This window comes from Rhinolophus sinicus, linkage group LG09 (genome assembly GCF_036562045.2).
Source record: "Rhinolophus sinicus isolate RSC01 linkage group LG09, ASM3656204v1, whole genome shotgun sequence".
NCBI lineage: Eukaryota > Metazoa > Chordata > Mammalia > Chiroptera > Rhinolophidae > Rhinolophus > Rhinolophus sinicus.
This window is the reverse complement of record NC_133758.1, coordinates 109,620,636-109,641,879: the sequence shown is the minus strand read 5'-3', so window position 1 is coordinate 109,641,879 and position 21,244 is coordinate 109,620,636. Positions and strand designations below refer to the sequence as shown.

General features: G+C 43.2%; 1 protein-coding gene across 6 annotated transcripts in view; it reads left to right on the top strand.

Moving 5' to 3' along the window:
• The window catches only part of ELMO1 (engulfment and cell motility 1), a 476,666-nt gene that overhangs the window by 316,215 nt on the left and 139,207 nt on the right, over nucleotides 1-21,244 (top strand). For all 6 annotated transcript variants that reach the window (XM_074341005.1, XM_019726329.2, XM_019726327.2 and 3 more), the window contains one exon: nucleotides 14,579-14,715. In XM_074341005.1, the coding sequence (XP_074197106.1) occupies nucleotides 14,579-14,715 (137 nt within the window). The remainder of the gene's footprint in view (nucleotides 1-14,578; nucleotides 14,716-21,244) is intronic.

Below are 21,244 nucleotides of genomic sequence, written 5' to 3'. Positions count from 1 at the left end.
AGTATATAGATTATGGGAATAAAAGCATCCCACACAGGTGGTAACAATGGCCCTGGACCTTGAAAGGCCTGCAGGAGTGATCCCTGAGAAGGGGAATGAGAGGAGGGAGGGTGTTTCGGGCAGACAGGGAAGCATACGCATAGATGCAAGTCCAGAAGTCTTGCAAACAATTTATTTGATCTTTTCGGTCATTCTATTTCATTCTCAAAATTTTGAAACTGTTTTCTCCCTCCGCCCTCAGAAATGCATTCTGGAAGTTCTATTTTCAATAACTTGTCCTGAAATTGGTTTCTTCAGGGACAGGCAGGGTCCACATTGTGAAGAGTTGCTAAGGAGTTTGGACCTTATCTGAGGGTTTTAAGCAGAGTGGCTTCATTATGTTCACAATGAAAAGGCACTAATCAAACTAGGTTTGAGGTCTTTGTTATTGCTGTCTTGCTGTGGCTATAGTTAGATTTAATGAATTCCTCACGGAGGGCAGTGAGGAAAATAGATCCATCTTGAGAGTGGGAGACCACTTTTGGAGGCTTTTGCCATCATCTGGGAGAGCAGTGCTGAGCACCGGAACCGAGGGCCAGTGGCAGTGGGAAAGGAAAGGGGGAATTATAATTAGCACATTAAGGTGATGAGGGAGGAGTCAAGACGACCCTGGGCCCCTGAGTGGGTGAGACCGCTTAGATGGGCACCCGTGAGTCCAGAGAGAGGTAGTGAGTTGAGTGTGGGTCATTTCGAGTTTGAGATGATGAATGGACATCTGGGTGGACATGTCCAGAAAGGAGTTGGTTGATGGGAGCTCAGGAGAAAGATCTGGGCTCGAAATAGTGATTTGGCAGCTGTGAGCATGGAAGCCTCAGGACTGGATGAGTTCTCCCGTGGAAGGAATGAAGACAGAAGAAAAGAAGGATGAGGACAGAAGCTTGGGTAGAAAACAAACAAACATACAAACAAAAACAAGTCTGTGATGGAGACAAGTAGAGCAGTGAGACTGGGAATAATAATGATCCAGCGTTAGTGGGCTGTCATTTTTTATCCTCTGAAGTCTTAATGGCTGTCACATATACACACTAGATATAATGTCTTTCTTACCAGGAAACATGGTGCCATATTGGGTATCTTATGGTACATCCCACTGACCATGAGATGCCCTGGTCACTTGTATGTGTAAAAGAATAGCAGTAATAACAGAAACACCCTCTGTTTTTAGAAAATTGGGAACTTTTTAATAATAAAGTTCCTGAATGCATATGTGAGGGAAGAGGGAGAAAACTGTTTCAAAATATCAAGAACAAAATTGAATGACTGTAAAGTAAAATAACGCTCTGCAAAGAATGGGAATGAAAGCACCTGAGAGCACTAATTTTTATTTCATATAGAAGGAAGTTCTGAGAATTTCATCAGAATCTTCCTCTGAGGTTAAAAGCATCGTAGTTTTGGTTTCATCCTTCGTTTTTTTTCATGGAGATGTGTTTTTAATCTAAAATGACCTCTTCTTGATGAGGGCTTAGAAAGAAAGAGAGAGCAAGACGCTAGCTAAGAATCTAGAGGCCAAAATAACCGCGGCTAAATTTGGTGTAGGGAAAATTCTGGAGGAAAAGTGGCAGTTGGAAAACAACCACTTGAAATAGCAAAGATATTATGGAAACTCCAGGGGTTACTTATCATTTCATCAAACCAGAGGGGTAAAAGTAGCAGAGATTTGGTATAAAATGAATTTAGATAGCAAAACGTCAAAATATATCTTTACCAATCAATTTAAGGCCGAATTCTTCACAAACACACATTTCTAGGGCAGAATCTACGCACGCTTCCATCCCAGTGGCCTGGGCATGTGAAAGCAATGTTCCATTTGTGGGCATACCAGCCAGTACACAAATGCTGGGTAGGAGGGAAAAATAGTCTCATCAAAGCAGTAACAAGAGCTTAAACCTAATTTTATTAGTGTTCTTTCATAGTGAAAATCATTTTTATCAACTGCAAAGCCAGATTCACTTCTAGGATGTCTGTATGTTCAAGACAACCAGATACATTCTGGGGGTACACCTTAATGAATATGCCGTCTTCTACTCCAATTTACTTTTCAAAATACCGCCAAATCACTGACACCTGGTTTTTTGTTGGTTTGCTGGTTTTTTTGAGGCTCTTTCTGTGAAATAATCTTTTAAAAAAAAAAAAAAAAGAAATCAGAATGCATGGTATTGTTTTTAATGAATAGAAGTGATACAATTTGGCAACTTCCAGCAGGTCCTCAAATAACGTTTCCTTCCAAGTCGTTTTGTTATAACATTGATGGGATGTCACAGGAACTTAACTCTCGTTTGTATCATTAGCCTGTGGTATCACTGGTTTCATTATACATCGTTTCGCTTCAGGTCACAGAACCTATGGACAATAAGTGAGGACTTATTGATGAGAGACTCTGAAATCAGCATAGCTGGGATCGTCATGGATATTGGGTGTTGGATCAAAGGAGCCTGGTGGCCTTATTGTGTGAACTCTTGTCACTTTCTCAATCTAACTATATAGTGGTTAGCAGAGCAGCAGCAGCAACTACGTGCTGCAAAAGCTAGTGCGGCAGGAAGACCTCCGAGCACACTGGGAATGCACCTGTTGGGTTCAGAGCACAGCCTCTGCAGGCCGACTGCTCCCACACTTACGTTCAGGCTCTGCCTGCCTCTCCGGCTGTGTGATCTTGGACAAGTCGCTGAGTCTCTTTCTGTGCCTCGGTTTCCTTACCTGTGAAATAGAGATGAGAACTGCAATCTATCTCACGTTTACTTCTAATATTACAATTAAATAAATCATTTAATAATTGTAAAGCATTGAGGATATTGGCTGGTGTATATTAAGTACTAGAGAGTTGTTTGACCCAAAATAGATTGGTTTATTTAGCTTGATTTTCGTAGTCTTTCAGGATAGCAGCCTTGCATTAAAGATGATTTTTTTTTTTTTACCTTCTTTATTAAGATAAGAATCCATGAAAACAATGAACAGATAAAAGATCTCAGAAATTAAGAGTCTACAGACTGTTGATGTTTTTTCCCCTCTGGCATTAAAACAGTAACATTTCTGGGAATACATGTCTGCCATAGGTAAATTGGAAAATGCGGTGCCGCCTTACCAACTATAAGAATTGCGGATCTAAAGATTACCTTCGTTAGCAAGATCACGTCTTCATTAAAATCGTGGGTCAGAGGAGAAAGAAGGGGAATTAAATTTATGTTTAAATCACAGTAAATAGACGTTCTAGAAAATATTAACTTTCTGTTTTAACAACCTTCCATGGAGAGAAATTGCTGTTTGGTGAGTTGCAGGAGCTCAGGACTCTGGACCCAACTGTTACTAAAACCTGGCTCTGCCTCCTGTTAGTGCTGCGACCCAGTGTGTCAGGCCTCTGTGCCTCAGTTTCCTCATCTGTACAGTGGGGATGATGATAGCTAACCCTGCCTCGTGGGATTCTTAGGAGGATTAAATGAGGAAACACTCGTAAGGAGCTTAGGACAGTTCCTGGGATGTGGTCACTACAACATTCTGAAGTAAATAACTCACTTTCCTAGGCCGCTCACCTTCCACGATGCTGATGCTGACCCCCAACTCTCTTATTACTCAGATTACGTCCTTTTCCACTTTTCCAGCCCGCTGTTGCCGGTTCGGTATTTAATGACTTATTCTTTCGTGTCCTGTGTTTGTGGCATATCTCAATCAGATGCCTGTGTGAGGCTTGACCTTTCCCTGAGTTATTATCACGATGCTTGAGGATCGCTTTTGGGGCCCGGTATTCTGTTCATACACTGAGAGGGGCTCACGGACCCTCGGCACAAACCTGCCCACGCGACCCTGTTAACACGCTCTCTTGTTTAAGAGGACTGAACAGAACTATAGCTAAGCAAACATGTTAGGGATTTCACTCTTTTCTGGGTCACTGATATATCTCTCCATCTCAAATCCCGTGTTGGCAAAAGCATGATTGTCGGTGGATTATTCCCTTATATCTCTTAATGCCACCACCCACGATGAACACATTGTCAACACTGTTATGCAATCCTTGAGGCCATATGTTCCTCGTCGCAGAGTCCGAGGAGGGTCCAAGAGGAGCGTGCTAGCTCAATGCTGGCACGTGGCAAACGAGGCGGGGTGAGGGCTGGTGAGGGGACTAGCTGTCGGCCTCCAGAGAAGGGCTCCGTCTCTGTATTTTAATAACATAGTCGGGTTGGTTTTCCTGTTCTGTTGAATTTGTGTTATGAATTTGCTTCCTCTCTAATGTTCTTCACAGTTCTCTTAAGAGACCACCCACACTTCGGTCTCAGAACATTGGGGGAGGGCAGGGGGAGGACCGGGTCATGTTGCAAGTGGGACTATTTTAAAACAATGGGTGAAGCATGTGTGGAACATGCCCGTATCACAGCGGGGGTGCAGAGATCTGTGTTGTACAAAAGTTGGGGGACATCCCTCACCCTGTTCCATAAGCATTGCGTGACGTGGGGCATCGCGAAAATCACAGAGAAGAAAAGCTGGAGGTGCCAGGGTGAAGAAGACCACGGAAGGGCGTGCAGGCATGTGTTTGTGGGAGAACCTTAGGAATGCAGAAATTACTAAATCAAAGTTTCTGTTTTTTTGTGCGCTCAGAGTCAGGAGGGGGAATCCAAAGAGGCGGACAAGAGAAAAGGCCTGTGGAAGCACAGAGGACGAGCTAAGGCCTGGACGAAGCACCGTTAGCAAAGGGGTGGGCTTCGGAGGATGGCACCATGGGCTCCACAAAGAGGGAAACCCAAGAGCTTAACATGTGGAAAGACAAGCACGGCTGGTTTGTTGGATAAAGAGGTGGAAACTCTGATCAAGTTTAGGGCTCAGTCATAAGTCAGAGCCAGGTCAGAAGGAGAGGAAGAGGGTCAGACTGAGAAGCTTGCTTGCCTTGCTTTGCCTTTTATCCGGACAACCACAGGTAATCACAGAGTTTTTAAGGGGCGTTATTTACTGAGCTCTGCAGACAAGGAAGAATGTGTGTGATAAGCTAATCTTGGCATGTCCTCTGGTTAGTTTTGCATTTGCAGATCCAGGATTACTTATGTTTAGCCCCTTCTGCAAGCTCCCTAGTGCTGGCTCAAGCGCTGAGCCCCAGGTAAACGGGTCACCTGTGGTCATGTGACGGTGCACACAGTTCCTGCTGAGGCTTCAGTGAGGCCCATCCCAGCCGCTCATTAATCTACCTGGATCCCAGCATTACCCCCATTTCACATGGTTGGACAGGCAGTTATTTATATCCATGCTAAATTTGCTATGCGACAGTCTCTTAATGTGCCACTTCTCAGAATAATTTTCCCTATAAAGGGAGTTTTAACAAGGGCATGCAGAAATCGCTTCTCGAATAAGCTCTCCTGTGCTCTGCCTTGCTTAGACTGTTCTCTACCCAACCACAATTTTTCTTTCCTAATCTTCCACTGTACCCTCCCCAGTGCTCCAGCCACATCGCCCCAAAAAGATAGGCAAACTATATTTAGCAAGAGAAGTGTGCTTCCTTCTTGGTTTTGCATTGCTAACTCATACCGCAAACTTGATACGCCTTTCCAAAAAATTTATTGTTTCCCTACTCTTTTTTTTTTTTTTCCCTCTGTGGGCCAAGAAAGAGCCCTTTCGTAGACCTGTAAGTGGATCCAGAAACAATTATTTTTGCCAATAGATAAGGTTTCAAGGATCCAGGTTCCATTTTCCTGCACATTTTGGTTGTTTCAGCCAGAGATCAAACGAAAGAGCAAATACAGAGTATATCAGCAAGACCATTTTTCAATTCTAAGCAAACTCCCAGGGGTCACGTAGCTCTCTCTTATCAGAAATCTTAATTTACTGGAATTTCTGTACATTTTGTCTTTTGGTTAAACATCTCACAAGACGACGATGGGAATGCTGCTTTGTAATGCTCCAGAGGAACTGGGTACCTTCACAAAGGGGGTTCAAGTAAATAAGAGTTCGCCTCAAGCTAAACCTGGTATTCAATTCAAGATTTTTTTGGGGAAATACATGCCATATTTTCGTTCTGCACAACCTTTTATGACTAACATATATTGAGAGCTTATTATATGCCAGATGCTTTGCTAAGTGTTTTATGGGAATCTCCTCATTATATCTTTACTCAGTTCTGCAGGTTGTAAGTTACCGTTATTGTCATCATGACAGGAGAGACTCAGTGACATCAAAGGACTTGTTTGGGCTCACACAGTTAAGGTGCATAGGGAAATTCTAGCCCCAGTCCTAACTGCAGAGCCGGCACTCCTAACCACTTAGCACTAAAGTTTTTATCCTCCTTAAGACACTAAAATACCGACTATATGGATTCCAGAATAACAAGAATCCTCAAATTACTTGAATTTCAGTTCCATTTAAAAGAGACAAAAGGAGAGTTAAAGGGAGGTGAGAAGGTACTTCATCACTCTCCTATTTGAATCCCTTTAATGGTTTCCCATTGTAGGTGGGACTAAAGCCCACACCCTCTGTTGTGGACTGCAAAGAATTAGATGATGTGATGCTTACCTGCTTCTTCATCCTCATCTTTTACGCCTTTCTCCTTGCTCATGAGCTGAAGGTCATACAGATAATGAGTGGCTAAGCCAGGATCCTAAGTCAGGCAGACTGGCTCCAGGGCCCTGCTATTAACCACCTGGATGGATGAGGATGGATGGATGGATGGATGGATGGATGGATGGATGGATGGATGGGCCAATCAATGTATGGACAGGTGGACATGCACATACTTGGATGGAAGGAAAGAGTAAGGGAAGGAGAAAGAAAGGAAGCTCATTTAAGAGAAACCTGTGACGACTCTTAGAGTGCATATAACCAGTCAATTTATTGTAGCGTCTCCATCAGCATCTATAGTGAGGTCAGGATCCCCATTCACAAAAGAAAACGCATGCGTATTCCCTTTTAGCCATCCAACAGATGAAATTAAACGATACTCCAGGTGTGGAGAGGTGATACCCGTTAGGATCTGGATGCCAGCATACTCGTAGACAGGCGTCATGTTTTCACGTCCAGCCAGTAACCTGGGCTACCTAAAATGCCAATTCCTGGTTCCAGAGACAATGGGCAGGTCAAATGCAGCAGTGCTTCCAAAAGCCCACCTAAGTCATATGAAATAGTTTTATCCTGTCGAAAAAAATCTTTGCCCCTTCTTATTCACCTGGAAAGCTCATATTGTATCTTTCTAAGTTAACTTTTCATGTAAGTGTAACTTAAATGCATACAAGTATTTGGATACTAAGAGCAAAACACAGCTCAATGAATTTTACAACCACCAACCATCCAATTAAGTACTACCCAGATCAAGATAGAGAGTACTTTACAACCATCAGAGACCCTCTTGGGCTGCCCTCCCCACCCCCAATTTCTTCCATGAATTTTGCCTGTTCTGAGCTTTAGACAAAGTAAGATTGTATAGTAGATTCTCTTTTGTATAGGACTCTTTCTGTTCAACATATGTTTTCAATTCATTCATGTTACTGTCTGTGGTACAGTTTTTTTGTAATCAATTTTTTGTAGTAAGTGTGCCACTTCATGAATAAACCATAATTTATATAATCTACTCTTGGGTGGACATTTTGGTTGTTTCAAGTTTTTACTCATAGTGCTGTTGTGAACATTCTTGTACATTTCCAATGCACCACGTATGTATGCATTTTTGTTGATTTTATATGTTGGGGTAGAATTGCTGTATCATAGGTTATGAATACTTTAGCTTAAGTAAATACTACCATAATGTTTTCCAAAGTGGTTGAACAATTTACACTCCCATCAGCAGTGTATGAGAATCCTGTTTGTTCCATTAGTGTTTTCCATTGTTGCACTGTAGCCGGAAAGCATATCATTGCTGTTTAATTTACATTTCCCTAGTGGCTAAAAAGCTGAGCACTTTTGCTTGTGTTTATTGGCCATTTCAATATTCTCTTTTGTGGAATGCCTATTTACATTGTGTACATTTTTGTACTGGATTGTCATTTTTTTCTTAGTGACTTATAGGGGTATTTATCTATTACCAATACCAGTTCATTGTAGATAATGTTGCAAGTTTTCACCTACTCTGAGGTTGCTATCCTTCATATATTGTATAATGAACAGTTCTTGGTTTTAATATAATTCAATCAAAACTCTTCCTTAGGGTCAATGAGTTTTCTGTCCTGTTTAAGAAATCTTGGCTCACTTCAATGTCATTAATTGATTCTCCTGTGTTGTATGGAAGCTTCATTGTTTTTCCTTTCACATGGAGATGTGTAATCTACCTAGAGTTGATTTTTGTAGATGGTGTGAGGTAGGGAGTCATAGTTCATTGTTTCCAGATGCATATACAATTGACCCAGCACAAGTTATAGAAAATCTCTTCCACTGCCGTGTCACCTTTGTCACAAATCTAGTGGCTGTGTACTCGTATACAGGTCTGTATCTAGACTTCCTATTCTATGCCATTGTTCTGTTTTTCCAACCATAGACGGATATCAGCTGTTTTAATTGCTATAGCTTTATAATGCCTTTCTACCTGAAAGACTGCTCTCTCCAGATTTGTCATTTTAGCTAAGTACAATAATTATTATTTTGCTGTTAAAACTGGTAACAACTAGCATTTACTGAGTGCTTATTTTATCTCAGTTAATATATGAATCACGTATTGCTTTACATTTAATGCTAGCCGCAATTCAATGAAATAGGAAACATTGTCCTTTTTTGTTGTTTTAATGAGGAAATTGATGTCTAAAGGAAGTGTAATTTGAGCAAGGTCACATTGTTACTAAGCAGTGACACTAAGATTTGTACCCAGGACAACCTTGCTCCAGAACCTCTGCTCTTTTATCAATGAACACTGCATACCTGGCTGGGATGTGACGCTAGGTCATTCTTGCTGAATTGGCTGTCTTTTGCTGTCTTTTGGTGCTAGAGTCTAATTTTCAGCCCTAACTCTAGTCAGTATTTTCTTTTCACATCTCTCCACATCCTTAAAAAAAGGCCCATAAGGAAGGTGAACAATGAAGCATTGGATTAGCTACTCTGTGTCTTTTCAATGTCAATTTTATACTATTTTTAGACATGTTAGAGGCTAGGAAAGAATATCCAGTTTTATTATACCAGGCTTCAGGAGCTGGGAAGAGCTGAGCAGGTTTCCAGTCCCTGAGCCCCTGCCCTGAAATAGCAGGGGTGGTGGCCTCTGTTTGGGGGAAACTCAGCAGCAGTGGGGGGACTTCAGATTCTTTACCCTCACTCCACTCTCCTCTTTTTACCTCCCACCTATGAAAGGGTCTGAACTTTTAGCATCTTCCCACACAGGACCATCACAGAGCCACTAAAGAATACCACGTCTAAAAATAGAGAACGCAAAGGCCACAGAGTAAAATTTTCGGCAAAGGTATAAATACACATTTGCATCTGAGAAGTCATAATAAATATATTATCCAGCCTGACCCTAGAACCACAAGTAGTTCTCATTGCAGTTTCCATGCTGTGGATAACTAACACGCTGTCACAACCTCTCTAGCAATTTTCATGTATTAAATGCTTTTGTGTGTATCTGAGTGGGCCCCTTCTCCTTGTAGCTGATAATTTTAAAAGTGTCCATTGTGTCAGGCCAGTGCTTGTCTTTGTTTCAGTAAAAATACTGGGAATTCGCCTACTGCTTCCCAAATCTGGGACTCTTGTAGGCACTTGTAAGTGGGTTCACGGTGCCTCTTAGCATAACAAGGGTCATGGAAAGACTAGGATAGAGCTTTTTGGCATCTGAAAAATTACATTTGTCTCAGAAAATTCCCATGAAAGAGCAGAAATTATGTGCACTTGCCTGTCATTGTCACTCTATCTTTTGTCGAGCAATTTTCTTGTGTAATGGTCTGCGTTAGGTGATGTTATAATAGTAGGTTGAAAGGGTATAAAAACAACTAACAATTTTCTTAGGAGAGTAAATAGTAGCTCATCTAACATGTCATAAGCCTATCAAATGTAACTTTGATGCCTTAACACCCTAAATGGAAGGTGTAGCCATCCTGTCACTCAAATCATAATTTAGGAGAGAAAGTTTAGTGCAGGTACAGTCTCCAAGTTCTATAGTTATTAATGGACATTAGGAAGTTGAAAATCCATTATCTGGTGTGTGTGTGTGTGTGTGTGTGTGTGTGTGTGTGTGTGTGTTTGTAGATTTACAATTTTAGACTTGGTAGGAACCTTACCAGTCCATCTCATTTACAAGTCAGAAATCTGGACTCCAGGGAGCTAAGATGACCTTCTCAAGGTCACAGGGCAGGACAGAACCAGCTCTCTGTATTCACCGTTTATTGTTTACTTGCGGCAGTGCAGTAGCCCTTGTTCTCTGAGGCCCCAATGACCATACCTGCCTCACCTCACATTATCCAATAGAAAATAGGAAGAAATCGACTTTGACAGGCGAAGTGCTACATAAATGTACAACCTTCTTATTTTTATTTTTAACAGCATATGTGCGTGGGTTATATAGCTGTTTTCAACGCTGGCCTATTTATAAATGAAATAAATATGAATAAATTAATAAGAAGCCTTTTTACCCTCAGCTCTGAGAATACCTTATTTTTCCAGACTGAAAAGACCATTAAATTGATTTTTTTTTTTATAAAGTAGAATCTCATTGTGTTAAAAATAGTATGGTTAAAAAGCAATTTGATTTTTTAAAAAAGCCTTACTATTTTTGTCTCATTGAAAATTTCTCTTTAAATTTCATTTATAAAACCATTGCCTACTAAGTCAATACTTTTTTTTTTTATCAATAAGTGCTTTTATTTTTCTTAAAAAGCAATAGTAAGTGTCACTCGCCCTGTTTTAATTTGTTTGTTTGTTGAAACCTCTGAAGTAAGGACCTGGGCTATCCCTGTATACAGATGCCTGTTCACATTTGTCAGTGGGATATGAGCATCATATGCCCGTGATATGAGCATCACAATTCTATTGGCTCACAATTGCAGTGTGCTTGCGTCTTGTGGTTCCTATTCCCACTTAATCATTACAGCAACCCAGTGAAGTGTATACTATTGTTGGCCCCAGTTTACAGATGAGAAGACTGAGGCATTGACAGATGCAATGACTTGCCCAGGGGACTCAACAGTATGGGATAGAACCAGAGTTTAAACCCTGGCAGTCTGGCTTCCAGCATCTTTGCCGCCCTTCCGCCATTATCAATTCCAGGTGAGCCATTTTGCAGCTCTCACTGCCCTTACCTACAAAAGGAGAGGGAAAAACAGATCAGGTAATCTAGACAGGTCCTTTCTGCTGGGTAATCCTCAATCTTCAGTATCTGCCAGTTGAAACTTTTAGAGGAAAATTATACTAATATTTAATACTTGACCCTTTAATACAGGGACATCCTTTCACAAGGAGTCATAAATCCCAAGATACGTCCAATTCTTGTCAGTATTTCTTGTGTAACATGTCAAGGAACAATTTATTTTTGATTTGTTGTTTGCCCATTTCTCCCTTTGAAAGGTGAGCCTTTTAAAGAAGTGTAGGATGATGGCAAGCCAGTGCCTTTGTGTAGGGACCGGAAACATCATGGGCTCTGGTGACAGAATGCAGGATTCCTAGCCCCGTCGCTCCTGTTACTGAACTTCACTGTTCCTTAGTTATCTGTGACAGAGGGATGGTGACAGTCGCTTTGTTGTTTTTGATGCTTCAGAGAGTCAACTGCAATAGTGTGTAACTGTGTACACGTACAGTGACAGATGTTAACTAGACTTACCGTGGTGATGATTTAGCAAGATACATAAATGTCACCTAATGGCCACTGTTTGCTAAGCCTATACTATGTGTGAGGCACCTTACCACACACTTTATATACATAATCTAATCTGATGCTTGCAAACCTTATATGGTCATATGTTTTACAGATAAGGAAACAGAATCCCAGCTCTACCATTTGAAAGCCACGTGACCTTGGACAAGTTACCTTTCTAGCTCTTCTATTTCTAATTTTAAAAGAAAAACAATCATTGATAATATCTTCCCCGTGTGCTGCTTGTAATAACTAATGCGAACACAGACTGAGGGCCTGGCATGTGGCTGGTGGCAGTGGCGTGGCCATTGTGGCACTGTCACATGGGTGGGGGCGGGGGTTGCCCGTCAGCAGCCCTGGCTGTGCGCTTTCTGTGAGCCCTGTCTGAGTGCAGGTCAAGGTCCTGGTTTCTGTTGACGGAGTCCTGCAAGGAGATCAAGGAGAGTGGGTGGGGAAATGCAATTTCAAAGCAGCAATCAGAAGATGCTCTGAGCTGTTGACGTCAACTAAGGAGGAAGCCTGCTGCTGGATCAACTAATCTGTGGGTTTCAAATGCTCTTTGGGGGCCACCTAGTAAAAGCTCATCACAGAAGGTTTAACTTCTCCGAGTCACCTTCCTCCTGTATAAACTGAGGATAAACATAGCGTCGACCTTGCCATGTGTTGGGAGAGGAACGCTTGTACAGCGCATTCTATGCAGCCAAGAAATGTTGCCTGTTGTTCATGCTTTTTCTTCCCTCCCTGTTCACCTGAGCGAGAGCAGGGCTTGCTGGCCTCGCGCTTGTCTGGTTATCTCAGCTCCAGGCATCCCATCAAAACTCTAACTAGGGCATAAAGTCCAAGTATAATCACACTAGGCCCAGAAAAAGATGCTGTCATAATGTGATTAATGATGAGTTGTTGGATGGCAATCGTGTTTGAAAAGTGCTTCTGTGGTTTCAGTGCTTGTGAGCGTTCATGTCCAGAGCCGCAAACACACAACCCACCTGTGTGTCTGTTCCAGATTCCTTAAATAGCTTTGTATCTCAGGTCGGAGCTTTTTCCTTCTGCCATCTTTCTGCTGGTCGTGTAGGCTGGCGATGCGACGACATGCGCTCTTGCCTCTAGTTTCTGAGATGTGAACAGGCTTGACTAGAAATCGGGGGGAAATCAAAGAATAACCAGACACAATATGCTGGCACAACATTTGTTTTCACCCACCACTTCTCTCCATGTCAGCGTTCACCCCTTCACAGCACTTTCCCATGAATCCTGTCATTTGATCTCCTCTGAGACCTTTGGAGAAACCAGATGAGGGTCATTCCCATTTTTCAGTTAAGAAAACCAAGGCGCAGAAAGAAAGGTGAAGTGACTTGCTCCTGATTGGCATGGGCCGGACTTGAACCCAGGTCTCCAGCCCCCAGACCCACACCTTCCTCTCTGACTGCACCTGCTGTCAGGTGACTAGTCTATGCCCGTACCTTGTCTGGAATAAAACAGCAGCCACCTATATTCATATCAGGTTGTACCCTTCCGAAGTGGAGAACTATACAAACACGCCACCCCTTTGTTGTAGTTTTCAATGTTTTCAGGGGTCGGGAATTCACTGTGTTTACAAAGGACTAATACAGAAGAAGCTAGTGTATAATAACTGTAGCCCTGCCAGAGAAGAGTGTGTCCCCTTGGGTTTGATCAGGGTTCATTCGCCGGCAGAGGGTTCTCTCTCAGTGCAATCGAAGTTCCACCACAGAGCAAGCAGCAGGACTTCCCCCAAGTAGGAAAGTCACTGCCGTACCCCAATCCCACCCTGTCCCTCCTCCTCTCCTGGGCTTCTGGGTTTGAAATTCCACCATTTGCGGCCTTGAAGGCTAATTGGTGTTTAAAGAGATTCCAATTAAAATAGGAATTCTTTCATTGTACATAACAGCTTCTATTTACAAAAACTCAGGGTACTGTTTTGGGGGGTGGGGGGTCACAAAGCCTAGTTCCTTGGGCTCCAGTGTCTTTGTCCGTGACATGAGCAGTGAGAGGTACTGTCAAGATCCAATGAAATGTATGGAAAAGGCTAGGCAAGTATAAGGTTGACAGAGAGCGGAGAGGAAGGGAGGGGCTGGCGTGCTGGTCTGCGAAGGAGAGAGCTGATGGCTGCACCTGCAGCTCAGAGCACTGGGTCTGACCGGAGGAAGCTGCAGGGGGGCTCGGAGGCATCTGGCTGACCTCGGGGCGGGATTGAGCCAGTTGCAGCCTTGGAAGCCCTTTGGATTGCTTCATCCTCCAGCCATCTGTGTCTCGGAATGTAAAACAGATGATGGTTAAGGATCTCTAATGTCCTGTCCTCACGGCCTTAAGAGGGAAAAGAGCCCCTGGAGAAACAATCAGGATACTGCGTTCAAAGTTGCACTTAATTGTGCATTCAGGACATCTCATCCTCTGCCGGTGATTCTGTTGAGAAAGGGGACGTTAAGGGTGATGGACGAGCTGTGACAGAGAGGGCAGTTTGCATAGTCTTAAAAGGTGAGGAAGGCAGGTACAGAGCTCATATTCAACAGCAGGGATCCTGGAACAAAGCCATAAGAGTCGTGTCCTGGGGTTCGTTAGTGCTGACTTCTTTCAGTCAAAATATGTGTGTATCTTAAAGGTGGGCCTGACCATCGGCCCTTAAACTGGGAAGTCGGACAGGGCCGATCTTTAGGTCGCTTTTTCAAAATGCCCGTTGTCCTCCGCACCTTGAGCCGAGCATGTCTCCCATCAGCTGTCTCTGGAGCACCCACATGTGTCTGTCCTGTCATTTCACTTTTCAAACGTCCTCCCCTCTTTCCCTTCTCTTCCCTCCAGCTAGTGAGACCTGCAATGACTTCCACCCGATGTTCTTCACCCATGACAGATCCTTCGAGGAGTTTTTCTGCATCTGTATCCAGCTCCTAAACAAGACATGGAAGGAAATGAGGGCAACTTCTGAAGACTTCAACAAGGTAATCTGAAGCTGACCATCTCCTTGTGTTCCCCAAGCAGACTCCCCCTTCGCCCGGCCCCTTAGCTGTGTGTGGAAGGCACTTGGCAGGTCGGGAGAACGAGAATGACCGTGGTTTCAGGTTGCTTTGAGAACGGAGAAAGACGTGAAGCTACGTACGTGTTGGTGATGCTGTCACGTCTCTAGGAATAAGCTTGGAGGGGCTTGGTTCCTTTTGGCTTACTAAACTGGAGCCCCAGCAGAGCCTTTCTTGTGAAAAATAATGTCTAGCTGAATTTTTCCTTTCAAGGCCTTACTCTGAGCTGCCTTATTATTGCTCAGTGTATTGGGGGAAATGCCTTCCTTCTACCTAGACAGGGGCTGCCACAGACAGAATGAGATCAGGACGGCTGCTTGCTCTAGGTCACTTGGTTTCTTTGTGGGTTATGGATGTATTGAGATAATTTGTCCTTTGCTGTGTCAAAACGAGTTTTTATTACAATGCGAGATCTCTTTCAGGGCGTTGAATAAGTAAGTTTATATAAAAATTTTTTGGTTTACAGAAAGTATTTGATTCTTTGAATGGAGGTATCCTTTGGTTTTCAATAAGAATGTGAATTGCGTATTTCTGTTTGGTAGTGAATGTTGGGTGGAGAGAAGAGCGTTGACCAACTTAGAGAAATCAGAAGTATCATGCACATTTTTTAAGATAAACAGTCTTTATTCTTAGATAAAGGCCTTATTAATAATGGCATGGCTACTAATAACTTATGGTCAGGACATGTATAGATATTTCAGCCTCCGATACTTCGAATTTGCTACTGTGCATGGCTCTGGGTATGGTTGGCCCCATCGCCCAGGCCCACTGACCTGGACCTAGGGATGTAAACCTTCTAAGAGACTAAGGATCTGATCTCACAGTCAACCTGTGTGGCCGCCAGTGGTTTGTGCTTGGGGCATAATGTAATATCTAAATTCCAACTCTACTTGGTACTCTTATTGGTCTTTGTTTTCCCGTCACCTTTTCTTTGAATTTGCATCTTGTCCTTTCTGCCATATGTCTGGTTTGTGGCATCTTGAACCTATTTTGGAGGGGAGAAGGTGAGGTAGAAGAGGGTCAAGGGGGGTCAGATATATGGTGACTTGACTTTGGATGGTGAACACACAATGTGATATGTAGATAATGTATTATAGATTGTATACTTGAAACCTGTATAATTTTACTTGAACTCACCCCAATAAGTTTAATTTAAAAAGAAGAAGAAGAAGAAAAAGCAGTAAAAGGAAATGGCACTCTTCCCCAAACCTCACTGAGGTTCTAACCCACCTGTCTCCATGAGCATAGTGACCTTCCCTACAGTTATAGCAGAAGAGTGTCATTCCATCTCAGTCATCTTGGGCCGTCTATTTAATTCATTGATGGGCCTCGGCAGCCCCCTCCATGGAGAGCACTGATCTGGAAGCTGCAATCTCAGCTCTGAGCCGCCATGCCCAAGGACAGGCATAGTTCAGGAAGGGAAGTGGAGGAAAAAAACCCATTAATTCCTTCGTGATTATAACTGCAAGTTATACTAAGTGTACTTCACTTGATTATGAGAGACTTTGTAATTCAGGTACAAATCATCCCTGGGAGAGAGAGAGAGAAAGAGGCAGGGAGACCTTTGTTCAATCAAGCCAGAAAAAGTAGAGTTAAGGTACCACTCTTTGAAATTGCTACAGCCACTTTGCCCCTGGATCCGTTCAACTCTTCATGGCCTGCAGTGTTACTGAAAACCATGCAGTTGTTAGCTTGTCTGTGTCGGGGACACATATTCCTCCAGGATGAGACCTTGCTGACTGTCATATTCTGGCATCAGGTGTCCGTCTGCTTTCTGAGAGGAGCTTATTATTCTGCTTCTCCTGAAGTACAGAAATATGAATTCTGTCAATGATAACAATGTAAATATGATTGTTGTTGGTCTGTGCACAGATAAGGTGTAGGGAAACTGTTACCGAAGTCCTGGAGGGGAATGGCCACTTAGACACTTACGTGCTGCAGAACTTATAGTTGATGACATGAAGCCACAAGAATGCATTGTTAGCAAAGGAAACCTGGGGTGTCTGCCTGGAGGAGGTGAGCAGGGCTGAAGGAGGGAGCTGAGCAAGGCTCTTGGGTCCCTGTGTTTCATCATGGCCATGTGCTCGGTGGCAACAAAGCCTGTCTGCACAGGGTAAGGTGACAGCAAGCCCCCCCAAGTGTCACTCTGACACTCTGCATAATTAACTCACATGGCCACAAACACTTTCTTCAGCAAGCTCTAAGAGCCAGGTTTCAGGTATCGTTTTGTAGCGTGGCCCTGGTGCCATCTCTTTGCATTGTGCAATCATAGACTCATGTCTGTGGTCACACATCTGCTGCCATCTAGGGGTGCCAGTTTATGGCTGTGGGCAGGCAGCTGGAGGCCTGAGAGGCAGAGGGTCCCACCCCACATGTCCATCAGTGGAGTGGATGTCAGAAGAGAATCAGGGATGGGAAAGATGAGGGGTTTACATTTCTACATTAAATACTTTTACTACATTGGCTATTTCTTTTCAGTACGATGCGTGCCTTACTTTGTACCCAGAAAAGTCTGTCAATTATAAACTTTTTATCATGTGTGTATTAGATTCCTAATACTGCCGTAACAACTGACCACAAACTTAGAGTCTTAAACAATACAAATTTATCTTACAGTCTCAGAGTTCAGAAGCCCAAACTGGGTCTCCCTAGGCTAAGAGCAAGGTGTCAGCAGAGCTGCGTTCCTTTCCGGGGGCTCTAGCGGGGGGTCCATTTCCTTACCTTTTCCAGGTTCTAGAAGCTGCCTGCATTCTTTGGCTCGTGGCTGCTTTGTCCGTCTCAAAGGCAGCAGCTGCAGGTCCGGTCCTTCTCACATCTCGTCTCACCACTCAGCTCCTCCCTGCTCCGGTCTTTCACTTTTAAGCACTCCTGGGATTACATTGGGCCACCTGGAGAATCCGGGATCATCTTCTCGATTCTAAGGTCTGCTGATGGGCAATCTCAGTTCCCCCTGCAACCCACACTCTCCCTTGCCATGGAAAGTAACATATTCACAGATTCTGGGGATTAGGACATGGGCATCAATGGAAGGGTCACTATTTTGCCTACCATAATGTGGCTATATTCGATGTATAGGTGTGTGTATCAATTTAAGTTAATGAAACATGGGCAGACGAGCTTTTTTGGTGGTGGTTCTTCTTGCTGGTAGACCAGCATAATACCAGTCAGAGACTCCGCCTAATGGTTGCTGAAACACAGATTTAATTATGTCCGTTTTCTTTTATGTCCTTGGTCTGCCTCCACTGACCTTTTAAAAAGAGGACCTGTGTGAGGACCCCTAGTTCAGTGTAAATCATGTCTTTCTGATATTTTCCTGCTGCCTGTCAGCCACGGCTCTGCTTTACCAGATAATAAATTGGAAAACAGAGAAACAGAGAGCTGAAATGGTAATCAGTCCCCTTTCCTTTTTGTTATTAACTTGGTAGCCAAAAGTGATTACATTTAGGAACAAAGGCAGGTTTGGTATTCCTGGTTACATGTACTATTTTTCTTGTTTCAAAAGAATTGTCCAAATTTGAATTCAGAAATATCGTAAAAGAGTCCAACAGCAGACATAATTTCTTTTGAACCTTCTTGGACATTGTCTCTGGCTCTGGCCACGTGGAATGGAAGCATGGATGGCAGATTTAATTGTCGACCTGAGACCCGGGGTCTGCCTGCAATAGCTCATTACTGTAGAAGTAGTATCCCTCAATCCAAAATTAAATTTTCCCAACAAACAATACTAGATGCCAGCTGACGCAGGAATCTCTTCCACAGCCCACCTTCATTGAGACAGAAGCATGTTTGGGAGTTGTGCTACTGCTTGAAGGGAGTGTTTCGGAAAGCAGCTGTCTTCCTGCTCCTCGGACTTGGGAAGCAGCAGATGGGATGTTTTCTATTTATAGAAGAGAAATAGAATTAGAGAGCGATTAAAACATTTATGCTTTGAAGAGGGCTTGCTTTCAGTTTCTCAGTATAGCAGCCTCTGCAGAATAATCCATTGATTCAAGCCGTTGAGTTTATATTCTGTTTTCGCCTTTCATTACTAGTACCTTAGCGCATGCATTATGTATTACTTTGGGTTTTAGAAAAGAGCCGAACTGCAGCTGAATACCTCGGCACACATGTGGCCCCGGAATCATTTCATCCAAGCCCTTGTTTTTTGAGCAGAGTAGGAAAGGCGATGCAAGTGAGATGGGTATTTCAGGCACGGGGAACCTCCCTGGAAGCTTTTGTCACTGACTGCTCCACTTTAAAAAAGTCTAGCAAGCATATACAAGTCAAAATCTATATCTGTATGTAGCGTGTTTCTGAAATCCTGCCTGTGCACTAGACTCCCCGATGGTGGGGTGGGGAGGGCTTTTGAAACCCCTGTTATCCCAGTGCCCAGTTGTACCACATACCAGTTAAATCTTTGGGTGGGACCAAAGCTATCAATGCAGATTTTGATTAAGGCAGATTTGATCACTAAAAGTGAATTTTGTCCATAGGATTGCCACCAGTTGACACATATACCACATATTACCAACTAGTCTGAATTGCATGCTTTGATGAGGTAGTATGTCCATTGGTCTGTAAGGTCCAGTTTCTAATCCTGGTTCTGCTTCTCAGGAGCTCTGTGCCTGGAAATAAGAATTTAAAAAAGGGGGGGGTGATGGGGGGATACTGGGATCCCATTGCCCTCTTTTATGGTGGTGTGATATTAAGTTGAAGGAAGAATTGTAAAAATGCTTTGAGGAGGTGAAATGAAATATGCAGTTGTAAAGTGTTCTTCTTATACGTAATAAAATAGATCCTGTCTATGAAAAATGAGAAAATTGCGCTTGTCAAAAGCAGACACTCTTTTGGCCATTATGTTAAAAAAGAAAGAAAGAAAGACAAGAAAAAGTAAAAGTAAAGCTGTCTATGTACCCCCAGCTTAGCTTCCGTACTGCATTAAATAACTCATTTAACTTGGGCAGAAATAGGATTGAAGCTGCAAATTGTATGGCTTTTGGTGGTGCCTTCCTCCAGACAGCCTTTTCAGGCATCTTAGTTTTCCATGTGACAAGATGAAAAATCAGCAGGTCCCACAACGCTCGTGTACCGAATGGCCTCTGCAGCCTCAGCCTAGTTGCCCAGACCTCTCCGGAATGGCTGAGTCTTCTAGACACCATGTTTATTCAGAGCATGGGTGTGTTACTTCAGATGCTGTCAACACTGGCGTTCAAAACCAGTATCAAACGACTTTGCCATGCTTTCAAATGACCAAAATGGAAGAAACGAATGACTTGAAAAATGGAGTCCCTCTAGAGCAAAAGCACTATTGTAAAACTTTACCCAGCAGCATCATAAGCAAAACACAACACAGAGCTTGGAATCTCAGGCTTACAGATGGGAAACCATCCCTTAAAATAGGAGTGTGCACGGGGAGAACCCAGGCCCAGCAAACAAAGCCGCAGCTGCCTCTGGCCAGGCTGCAAGCTTCATCCCCGTCCTTCAGTGGGGAACAATCTCAGGAAGAATTGGAGAGCAGAACAGAGGGAGGAAACATCCTGAGAAGTCCCCTGGCAGATTATCGGTGAAAAAGAGCCATTAACTAACTAGTCACATGTAATAGGTTATGGTTTGGTATAGAAAAGGGATTGTTTGAAACCTGGAAGGCAGCTATCACGTGAATAAAAAAGGGGAATATGTTAGCTCCCCAAACTGCCCCTAGCTTTTGACTTTCTGTGCATGCTTTTCAGGGGGCAATTATATATTCAGGAGTCCCCTTCCTAGGCTAGGCCAGCTCAACCTCAGCGTGGTGCAGACAGCGCTCTGTTGGTTAGCTGAGCTGGCCTAGGGAATGAAAGGTGGTCTGTAACTCTCCTCATGAATAAACATGAATCTCATTTGCATGAGGCAGGTGACTGTAAAATATCTTGGAGCAAGTTGTGAAAGGAGGCTTTGTGCATCCGTGCCCTGGGGGAGCTGGGGAGGACTCAGCGTTGTTTATCTTCATTAGAATTCCATCTAGTGCTGCTGTTATTGATCTGAACTGAGCCTGGGGTGGCTAATAAAGTAGGTGTACGTTGTAATTGAAACATTAATATTTAAGCAGAGGAGAAGTCTGTTAAAGGGCCCTAATGTCATACAATGAGGTTATCCATTTCTCAGCTGTCTGGGCTGTTTATGAGTATTTATTTAAAAGGCTTGTCATGTTTCACAAAGGTCCTTAGGTTTGGCACGAAGAAAATCGAAGCTCCTCTAGAAGCAAATGCATCATATAAATAGATTTATTTTTTCCTTTGATATCTCCCATTGGAGAGGTTGCAAATGGTGGTGTGTGTGTGTGTGTGTGTGTGTGTGTGTGTGTGTGTGTGTGTGTGGTTTAACTGAGTGCTTTTAAACTCTTCACTTAAAGTAGTGTCGACACTGGCATCATATTTCATGGATCGGCCACCTTGGGCTGGACAGTGCTCTGCGGTGTGTCCTCTGATCCTCACGCCTC